The 12,015-nt window shown below is 36.5% G+C and overlaps 1 protein-coding gene across 1 annotated transcript in view; it reads left to right on the top strand.

Annotated features, from left to right (window-relative positions):
- The window catches only part of GBE1 (1,4-alpha-glucan branching enzyme 1), a 281,420-nt gene that overhangs the window by 187,253 nt on the left and 82,152 nt on the right, over window positions 1-12,015 (top strand). Inside the window, exon 9 of the mRNA XM_059921363.1 lies at window positions 7,889-8,016. Coding sequence (XP_059777346.1) covers window positions 7,889-8,016 — 128 coding nt within the window. The remainder of the gene's footprint in view (window positions 1-7,888; window positions 8,017-12,015) is intronic.

Below are 12,015 nucleotides of genomic sequence, written 5' to 3' on the forward strand. Positions count from 1 at the left end.
AAATATGGATCAAAGATCTTCAGTTTAAAAGTTGTACAGAGAAATGGGATCACAGAATCCTAATCCTTCAATCGATAACATGGAGAATAATTATTCTTTTTTTAATGACCAAATATTTACTGGCAACAACCAATCCAAAAAATTGACTCTAGAGTATAAATCAAAAAGTGGCTGCCAAGGAAAGATGCTATATTCAAAGTGTGCTGTTATCTGCTCTCAATCATGATGCTGCCCACACGAAACATTCATAGGGAAGAAGTTGAATCTATAAGACATGACAGGTTTCATTGATATCTTCCACTTTGGAGAGAAGCTGACTTAGGGGATGAAAAAGGCAAGCAAGACAAAATTCAAAAATATCCTCTCCTAGATTAAAACACCTACATGCCCCTGCAGAACCTCGCTGTGCTGAGGGCTAGGTATTTTCCAAGGAATTGTGAAGTTGGTGAAATGAACTGAAATCCACGGATATGGGATATGCTTTTTATGGGTAGAGAGCCCAAGAAATGGTACAGAAAAACATTCTGAGTTACTTAGCATGCTTTCCCACTTTGAGATGAGGATAAAAACAAAAACTGAGGCAGTAGACATTCTTCAAGATGGTGGAGTAGAAGGACATGCTCTCACTCCGTCTTGCGAGAGCACTGGAATCACAACTAACTGCTGAACAATCATCAACAGAAAGACACTGGAACTCACCAAAAAAGATACCCCACATCCAAAGACAAAGGAGAAGCCACAATGAGACAGTAGGAGGGGCGCAATCACAATAAAATCAAATCCCATAACTGCTGGGTGGATGAATCACAAACTGGAGAACACTTATACCACAGATGTCCACCCACTGGAGTGAAGGTTTTGAGCCCCACGTCAGGCTTCTCAACCTGGGGGTCCGGCAACGGGAGGAGGAATTGGTAGAGAATCAGACTTTGAAGGCTAGCGGGATTTGATTAGAGGACTTCGACAGGACTGGGGGAAACAGAGACTCCACTCTTGGAGGGCACACACAAAGTAGTGTGTGCATCGGGATCCAGGGGAAGGAGCAGTGACCCCAGGGGAGACTGAACCAGACCTACCTGCTAGTGTCAGAGGGTCTCCTACAGAGGCAGGGGGTGGCTGTGTCTCACCATGAGGACAAGGACACTGGTAGCAGAAGTTCTGGGAAGTACTCCTTGGTGTGAGCCCTCCCAGAGTCCGCCATTAGGCCCACCAAAAAGCCCCGGTAGGCTCCAGAGTTGGGTCACCTCAGGCCAAACAACCAACAGGGAGGGAACCCAGCCCCACCCATTAGCAGACAAGGGGATTAAAGTTTTATTGAGTTCTGCCCACCAGAACAACAGCCAGCTCTACCCACCACCAGTCCCTCCCATCAGGAAACTTGCACAGCCTCTTAGATAGCCTAATCCACCAGAGGGCAGACAGCAGAAGCAAGAAGAACTACAATCCTGCAGCCTGTGGAACAAAAACCACATTCACAGAAAGATAGACAAGATGAAAAAGCAGAGGGCTATGTACCAGATGAAGGAACAAGATAAAACCCCAGAAAAGCAACTAAATGAAGTGGAGATAGGCAACTGTCCAGAAAAAGAATTCAGAATAATGATGGTGAAGATGATCCAGGAACTAGGAAAAAGAATGGAGACAAAGACTGAGAAGATGCAAGAAATGTTTAACAAAGACCTAGAAGAATTAAAGAACAAACAAACAGAGATGAACAATACAATAACTGAAATGAAAAATACACTAGAAGGAATCAATAGCAGAATCACTAAGGCGGAAGATCGGATAAATGACCTGGAAGACAGAATGGTGGAATTCACTGCTGCAGAAAAGAATAAAGAAAAAAGAATGAAAAGAAATGAAGACAGCCTAAGAGACCTCTGGGACAACATTAAACACAACAACATTTGCATTATAGGGGTCCCAGAAGGAGAAGACATAGAGAAAGGACCCGAGAAAATATTTGAAGTGATTATAGTCGAAAACATCGCTAACATGGGAAAGGAAATAGCCACCCAAGTCCAGGAGGCGCAGAGAGTCCCATACAGGAAAAACCCAAGGAGAAACACACTGAGACACATAGTAATCAAATTAGCAAAAATTATAGACAAAGAAAAATTATTGAAAGCAGCAAGGGAAAACGACAAATAACATACAAGGGAACTCCCATAAGGTTAACAGCTGATTTCTGAGCAGAAACTCTACAAGTCAGAAGGGAGTGGCATGACATATTTAAAGTGATGAAAGGGAAGAACCTACAACCAAGATTACTCTACCCGGCAAGGATCTCATTCAGATTCGATGGAGAAATCAAAAGCTTTACAGACAAGCAAAAGCTAAGAGTATTCAGCACCACCAAACCAGCTCTACAGCAAATGCTAAGGAAACTTCTCTAAGTGGGAAGCACAAGAGAAGAAAAGGACCTACAAAAACAAACCCAAAACAATTAAGAAAATGGTCATAGGAACATACATATCAATAATTACCTTAAACGTGAATGGATTAAATGCTCCAACCACAACACACAGACTCGCTGAATGGATACAAAAACAAGACCCATATATATGCTGTCTACAAGAGACCCACTTCAGACCTAGGGACACATACAGACTGAAAGTGAGGGGATGGAAAAAGATATTCCATGTATATGGAAATCAAAAGAAAGCTGGAGTAGCAATACTCATATCAGATAAAATAGACTTTAAAATAAAGAATGTTACAAGAGACAAGGAAGGACACTACATAATGATACAGGGATCAATCCAAGAAGAAGATATAACAATTATAAATATATATGTACCCAGATAGGAGCACCTCAATACATAAGGCAACTGCTAACAGCTATAAAAGAGGAAATCGACAGTAACACAATAATAGTGGGAGACTTTAACACCTCACTTACACCAATGGACAGATCATCCAAACAGAAACTTAATAAGGAAACACAAGCTTTAAATGACACAGTAGACCAGATAGATTTAATTGATGTCTGTGGGACATTCCATCCAAAAACAGCAGATTACACTTTCTTCTCAAGTGCGCACAGAACATTCTCCAGGAAAGATCACATCTTGGCTCACAAATCAAGCCTCAGTAAATTTAAGAAAATTGAAATCATATCAAGCATCTTTTTTTAACTACAATGCTATGAGATTAGAAATGAATTACAGGGAAAAAAACGTAGAAAGCACACACACATGCAGACTACACAATATGTTACTAAATAAAGAAGAGATCACTGAAGAAATCAAAGAGGAAATCAGAAAATACCTAGAGACAAATGACAATGAAAACAAGACGATCCAAAACCTATGGGATGCAGCAAAAGCAGTTCTAAGAGGAAAGTTTATAGCTATACAAGCCTACCTAAAGAAACAAGAAAAATCTCAAGTAAACAATCTAACCTTACACCTAAAGGAACTAGAGAAAGAAGAACAAACAAAACCCAAAGTTAGCAGAAGGAAAGAAATCATAAAGATCAGAGTGGAAATAAATGAAATAGAAACAAAGAAAACAATAGCAAACATCAATAAAACTAAAAGTTGGTTTTTTGAGAAGATAAACAAAACTGATAAACCGTTAGCCAGACTCATCAAGAAAAAGAGGGAGAGGACTCAAATCAATAAAATTAGAAATGAAAAAGGAGAAGTTACAACAGACACCGCAGAAATACAAAGCATCCTAAGAGACTACTACAAGCAATTCTCTGCCAACAAAATAGACAACCTGGAAGAAATGGACAAATTCTTAGAAAGGTATAACCTTCCAAGACTGAACCAGGAAGAAATAGAAAATATGAACAGACCAATCACAAGTAATGAAATTAAAACTGTGATTAAATATCTTGCAGCAATCAAAAGTCCAGGACCAGATGGCTTCACAGGTGAATTCTACCAAACATGTAGAGAAGAGCTAACACCCATCCTTCTCAAACTCTTCCAAAAAATTGCAGAGGAAAAACACTCCCAAACTCATTCTATGAGGCCACCGTCACCCTGATACCAAAACCAGACAAAGATACTACAAAAAAAGAAAATTACAGACCAATATCACTGATAAATATAGATGCAAAACTCCTCAACAAAATACTAGCAAACAGAATCCAACAGCACATTAAAAGGATCATACACCATGATCAAGTGGGATTTATCCCAGGGATGCAAGGATTCTTCAGTACACGCAAATCAATTAATGTGATACACCATATTAACAAATTGAAGAAGAAAAACCATATGATCATCTCAATAGATGAAGAAAAAGCTTTTGGCAAAATTCAACACCCATTTATGATAAAAATTCTCCAGAAAGTGGACATAGAAGGAACCTACCTCAACATAGTAAAGGCCACATATGACAAACCCACAGCAAACATCCTTCTTAATGGTGAAAAACTGAAAGCATTTCCTCTAAGATCAGGAACTAGACAAGTATGTCCACTCTCACCACTATTATTCAATGTAGTTTTGGAAGTCCTAGCCATGGCAATCAGGGAAGAAAAAGAAATAAAAGAAATAAAAATGGAAAAGAAAAGTAAAACTCTCACTGTTTACAGATGACATGATACTATACATAGAGAATCCTAAAGATGCCACCAGAAAACTACTAGACCTAATCAATGAATTTGGTAAAGTTGCAGGATACAAAATCAATGCACAGAAATCTCTTGCATTCCTATACACTAATGATGAAAAATCTGAAAGAGAAATTAAGGAAACACTACCATTTGCCATTGCAACAAAAAGAGTAAAATACCTCGGAACAAACCTACCTAAGGAGACAAAAGACCTGTATGCAGAAAACTATAAGACACTGATGAAAGAAATTAAAGATGATACAAACAGATGGAGAGATATACCATGTTCTTGGATTGGAAGAATGAATATTGTGAAAATGACTATACTACCAAAGCAGTCTACAGATTCAATTCAATCCCTATCAAATTACCAATGGCATTTTTTACAGAACTAGAACAAAAAATCTTAAAATTTGTTTGGAGACACAAAAGACCCCAGATAGCCAAAGCAGTCTTTAGGGAAAAAAATGGAGCTGGAGGAATCAGGCTCCTGGACTTCAGACTATACTACAAAGCTACAGTAATCAAGACAATATGATCCTGGCACAAAAACAGAAATATAGATCAATGGGATGGGATAGAAAGCCCAGAGATAAACCCACACACCTATGGTGAACTAATCTATGGCAAAGGAGGCAAGGATATACAATGGAGAGAAGACAGTCTCTTCAATAAGTGGTGCTGGGAAAACTGGACAGCTACATGTAAAAGAATGAAATTAGAACACTCCCTAACACCATACACAAAAGTAAACTCAAAATGGGTTAGAGACCTAAATGTCAGACCGTCACTATGTAACTCTTAGAGGAAAACATAGGAAGAACAGTCTTTGATGTAAATCACAGCAAGATCTTTTTTGATCCGCCTCCTAGAGTAATGGAAATAAAAACAAAAATAAACAAATGGGACCTAATGAAACTTCAAAGCTTTTGCACAGCAAAGGAAACTATAAACAAGACGAAAAGACAACTCTCTGAATGGGAGAAGATATTTGCAAATGAATCAACGGACAAATGATTAATCTCCAAAATATATAAACAGCTCATGCAGCTCAACATTCAAAAAACAAATAACCCCATCCAAAAATGGGCAGAACACCTAAATAGACATTTCTCCAAAGAAGACATACAGATAGCCAAGAAGCACATGAAAAGCTGCTCAACATCACTAATTATTAGAGAAATGCAAATCAAAACTACAGTGAGGTACCACGTCACACCAGTTAGAATGGGCGTCATCAGAAAATCTACAAACAACGAATGCTGGAGAACGTGTAGAAAAGGGAACCCTCTTGCACTGTTGGTGGGAATGTAAATTGATACAGCCACTATGGAGAACAATATGGAGGTTCCTTAAAAAACTAAAAATAGAATTACCATATGACCCAGCAATCCCACTACTGGGCATATACCCAGAGAAAACTGTAATTCAAAAAGACACATGCACCCCAATGTTCATTGTAGCAGTATTTACAGTAGCCAGGTCATGGAAGCAACCTAAATGCCCATCAACAGACAAATGGATAAAGAAGATTTGGTACATATATACAATGGAATATTACTCAGCCATAAAAAGGAATGAAATTGGGTCATTTGTAGAGACGTGGATAGATCTAGAGACTGTCATATAGAGTGAAGTAAGTCAGAAAGAGAAAAACAAATATCGTTTAATAACGCATATATGTGGAACCTAGAAAAATGATACAGATGAACTGGTTTGCAGGGCAGAAATTGAGACACAGATGCAGAGAACAAACGTATGGACACCAAGGGGGTAAAGTGGTGGGGGGTGGGGGGTGGGGGGCAGGGCGTGGTGTGTTGAATTGGGAGATTGGGATTGACATATATACACTAATGTGTATCAAATTGATTAAAAAATTAATTAATTAAAGAAAGAAACAAATAACGTGCACAGCAAAAGAATACATAATATACCAGAAAAAAAAGTGAGATGACACAATTAACATTAAGACACAGTGTTTAATTTATAAAATTCCATGATAAAGAGAAAATCATCAGGTAATATGTAGAAGAAAAAACAATTTACCTTCATGGTTGAAAAAAAATGCCTGGGCTCATACCACTGTATTGCCACAGCAATGTCTACAGAATTCTTAAGGAAAGAAAGTGTTACTTGAGAATTGAATATTTGAATTGCCATTGAGGGGTAAATCTGAAAGAACTTGAAGAATAAAACTTCCATAATTACCTGTGAAAATATCCTTTAGAGATAGAATCCAGCAAACTGAAAAATAAGGAGCCAAAATAAAGAACTTAGATATAGGAAATGAGGGGGGAAAAAGGCAGGCATTGAGCACTAATTAGATTTAATTAAAAATAAGAGTAGACAACTGAAGGAATATAAAGTACATAGTATAATAATACCAATAAGTGAAATATACTATAAGCAATCAAATCAGGAGGTGGGGGAAGAGGAAGTAGAAGTTGAGGGATTTTAGACTGTTTTTGTCATCATAGGAAAACCATGCTGCATAAATTGTAGCCATATTTAAAATAATATAAACATTATGTCTCAATTTTATGATGGTTTTCATATTTGCTTTTCTTCAGAGGGATCGAATAGGAGCTAGCTAACATTAATATCTCTTAGTGTGACAAAAAATGTATCTAAAACAAAATTTATGAATCTCTTTGGTATCATTTTTTTTTTAATTTATTTCTTTTATTTCTTTATTTTTTGGCTGCGTTGGGTTTTCGTTGCTGCACACGGGCCCTCTCTAGTTGTGACGAGAGGGGCTGCTCTTAGTTGCGGTGTGTGGGCTTCTCATTGCGTGGCCTCTCCCATTGCGGAGCACGAGCTCTAGGCACGCGGGCTTCAGTAGTTGTGGCACTCAGGCTCAGTAGTTGTGGCTTGCGGGCTCCAGAGCACAGCCTCAGTAGTTGTGGCACACGGGCTTAGTTGCTCCATGGCATGTGGGATCTTCCCGGACCGGGGATCGAATCCGTGTCCCCTGCATTGGCAGGCGGATTCCCAACCACTGCGCCACCAGGGAAGCCCTCTTTGGTATCATTTTACTTTATTTTCCTGCTGTAAAATTCAGTTCAAATTAAATTAAAATTTTAAATCACAGGGTTTTTGTTTGCTTTTGTAAAACAAAAATTGAATTGCAGGATTGTCTGAACTTTGAATGTAGATATGGAGTACTTTTGTAAGTTAAATCATATAATTGCTGGTTCATGACATTTTGCTATGATAACAAAACTGGTATCAACCAACTAATTGGTGGGGGCATTTGTGCAGAGTTAAGACTTGCATGCTAAGATGATGCGTCCATATTGGTTTTCTGTTCTCCAGGTCAGAATTTTTCCGGTGACTACCATGAGTATTTTGGACTACAAGTAGATGAAGACGCTTTGACTTATATCATGTTGGCAAATCATTTGGTTCACACGCTGTACCCAGATTCTATAACAATAGCTGAGGTAAAGCTATAATGATCTCTACCCTCTGACCCCCTTTAAAATAGAACATTTTGTCAGCATACAATATTTGAATAATCTCTATGTTGTCAATAATTGCATAAGTGCAATTATACCCTGACTATAGTGCAGCTACCTTGTGTGGGTGGCATATTATTCAGAATTCACTGTTTTTCTATTGGCAGATAGTGTACCCTAATTACTTGTCATTATTCCATTGTTAAAAAAGAAACTGCCAGTGGTTAGAAAGTAAAATACCCTAATCAGTGTACAGGTCCTTTTGCCATGTGACCTTCAGCACAGAAAAGAATTGAATATTAATATGCGTCCGACTATTTAAGTTTTTTTTTCCTTTCTGGTTTAATCATTAGAGATGTCATGGATCACTGCCTGCGAGCTTCTCTGAAACCTCTCTTGTTCTGATGCGATTACCATTCTTGTTTACGTTATTGCTCTCAAATTGCCAAATGTTCACTAGTTATTCATGATTACTGAAGGTTCATGATTAACTGTCCCAAAGCTGCACTGTAATGATATAATTCGGTATATGCATAATTGACAATTCCCCTCTTGGTGATAAATTTGATAAATTAAGAAGTTTGTTAAATGCTTAGGCTAATTTATATTTAGTAGTAAAGTCCCTCTGGTTTTGTGAGTCCTCTAACTAGGAATTATTATTAAAATTGAACTTAGTGTGTTAAAACTGTTCTATACAAAGTGTAGTGGTTGGCATGTAAGAGTAGTAAGGCTATTGTTGAAAGAGTCAGAGTTAAGGTGTATTTTCACATTTTTGGCATTTTGTTCATTGGAATGAAATGCAGTAGTGACAGTCTCCTTCCTGTAGTGTTTATTATTTGTATAGCCTTTTATCTATACATCATTTCTCAAAACTCCAAATCTCAAACTAGGTGATATGATTTCCTGGTTTATCGCTGGATCGAGAACAGAGACCTTTTGCCTCCTAAATATCTTCTAGGAATAGAGCAATAGATCCTAAATTCCTGGGGTAAATTTTCATATAAAATTTAAAAACCCCACAATTACAATGCCATTTTGATACTCTGTATTGTTTCACAATCTCTACCTACCTATATTTGGTCATAACTTATAAGTCTTTTTAGTACTTATGCTAATACTTTCTGTGCTGAATGTTTTTTAATGTAAATTAGTATTTTTAAACTTTTATTTTGTCTTTATATATTTTAATATTATCTGTCAAACATCAAAAAAATTAATTAGTTTGTCAATTATATTTATGGCAATTTGAAGCCGAGACATTATATATGAAAAATTACTACAAACAGTTAATGACAGCACAAATCAGAAGTGGGTACTGAAGAAAAAGTAGTAATTATTTAATACATGGAATTTAAAATTGTTACATTGATCTTTCCATTCATTTGAAGTAAAATAGTTTCATCATCTAGGGAGCTCTTGTCTGATTATCAGTGTTTCTACCAAGGAAACTTTGAGACTTTAGCCTACTTTATATTACTTGGTTTTAGGTATTTTTAAAACAAGATGTGTCTTCAATTTATTCTACTTAAATTGAAAACTACTTCAATTTCAATACATCACTTTTCTGTCTAGTGGGAGTCTCTTCAAAATGTGGAATTGATCCTCATGAACTTTTTTTTTTAAGAAAGGAATGTGGTGTAATCAATGCAATGCAATGCAATACGTTATACATGAAGTCCTGTAGTAGAAATTTGAATTTATTTATAATGATAGTTATTAAAATTGAAGACTTTTTTCTGTATATCTACTATTATACATGGTTATATTTGCTGTATTAATTAAAAATATTTTTTTGATGACTGAGGCTTTTTCCCCCTCTGGAATAGTCATGAGTCATTTTTAGGTATTAAAGAATTAAAACTATTTTAACTTCATTTGAAACATACATGATCATTTTAATATCCTATGTCAGTAAGCATCAACCCCTTTATGTTTAAAGTATATTTATTTTAGTGACCGTTATGTTCACTTATTTTTTTTTTCTTTTAAGATTTTAAAAGAATAGTCATTAACTTTGTACTTCCAAAAGAGAGCTAGAAATATCTCATATGCATTAATGGGGCAGCCTTCTAGGAGTCAGATTTAGGAGTTAAGACCAGTTGGTGTCCAAATATTTTTCTTAGCAGAATCTATTTCCTTTCAAACTATTTGCTAAAACTACCTGTAGACCAAATATAGACTATACCTTAATGTTTTCTTGAGAAAAATTATCTTGATCTTTAATGCCATCTTATCACCAGTCTTAGGAAAACTCTGGGTCTTATGAAAATTCTTTTGGGAAGGCATTGTGTCTGTAATTCCAGTGCCTATCCCAGGTGCCTGAGATTTAATACATATTCAGCCAGTGTTTATAAGGAGTTGAACTGAATGCCTATCATATCTGTGAAAATGTGACATATTTTGATAAATACAATTCTTTTAAAATGGTTTCTTTTCTGTTAACCATTCATCCTTTTTCACTTTTTTTAATTCATCTTTTTTCACTTTTATAAACTCTAAGGAAGTATGTAGAAATAAGATATTATTGACAAATATTTTCTTATGGATGTATTCCACCATGTACTATATTTAACTGTAGCTCTCTTCCATTAGAAAACAATTAATACATATTTTGGCAGTCCAGAGAGGTCATATGTTTCTTTTTTTCCAGCTTTTCTGTGGGACGAGTTTGAGGATGAGGTGTGTTGTGGAAGAAGAAGCAGTTAAGTCTCAGAGAGCTCAGAGTATGTGATAGTCTTTCATAGGAAGTAAGGAAAATGATCCAAAGAAGAATTTGAGTGATGACACACACAGAAAAGCTTGTGACAAGCACAGGGAAGAGTAAATGTTTCAAAGTGGATGAGGTATTGAATATTTGAAATGAAGTAGTGGAAATAACGACGGAAAGATAGAGGTCTCTTCCTTGCACTTTCTGTGTACTTCAGCTAACAATTATGACAGCCACGCACATTGTCATTTCGTGATAAGTGTATGTGTGTGCATGTTCATTTAGGTCCTAGTTCATGAATCCAGCAAGTCAAGTATTATGTCTTATGTATCTTGAAATCCTTGGCAGCACCTTCATGCATTCACTCAGCAGGGAGTTACTGAGTTCCTGCCTTATGCCAGCGACTCTTCTACTATTCTAGATTCCTGGCATATGTCAGTGGACAGCGGCGTCAGGAACAGCAACAAACGTCCTGCTCCATGGATGTTAAATTTTAACAGTGAATGAGGAAGCCGATAATCAAATAGTGAACTATATTGTCAACGCTTAAAGTATACTTGTTGAATTATATCTTAAATTGAAGAATTTGAGGTTTTTATTGTTGGCTATTGAAAGCTATTTGCAGGCAGTGATAGGAGCAGACTATTCAGCAGCAATTAGGATAAAGAGAAACTGGAGATGGGGAACTTTGTTTGGAAACATAGTGGTTGAAGAAAACAGTAATGTAGGTTAAATAAGATAGTGTCTGTAGAAATGGAGCAAAGGAAAATAATTTATTGGAAAGATATTGTGGAGTTAGAATTGCTGGTACTTGTCCCATATTTTACCACAGTTGTTATAATAATGTATTTTGTTGCATCCTTGTACCATTATTTTTTTACTTATCTGTTTGATTGTATATTTATTTGATTACCGATAATCTAGTGGTGGCATGACAGTAGGAAGACCCTGTCAAAAGGCCAGATGTCTGAGTCCTGGCTCTACCATGGAGAAACATGTCTTTAGCGATCCCTTCACTTCAATAAGCCTTGATTTCTGTATCTTCTAAATGAAGAGAATCCACTAGATAACCTCAAAGACCCTTTCCAAGTGTAACTGACTCTAGTGAAAGCCATCTTGCTGCTTCGCTCTTAGTGTGCTAACTCTACTTTCCATTTCATCAGAAGCTAAGTTCTCACAAAATACACTATATGTCCATGCTGTATACAGAGAGAACAAGAATAACAGATATATGGCACATGTATTTTTATGTTTGATGAAAGCAGTAGTTAATAAAT

Source organism: Balaenoptera ricei, chromosome 4, assembly GCF_028023285.1.
Source record: "Balaenoptera ricei isolate mBalRic1 chromosome 4, mBalRic1.hap2, whole genome shotgun sequence".
Taxonomy (NCBI): domain Eukaryota; kingdom Metazoa; phylum Chordata; class Mammalia; order Artiodactyla; family Balaenopteridae; genus Balaenoptera; species Balaenoptera ricei.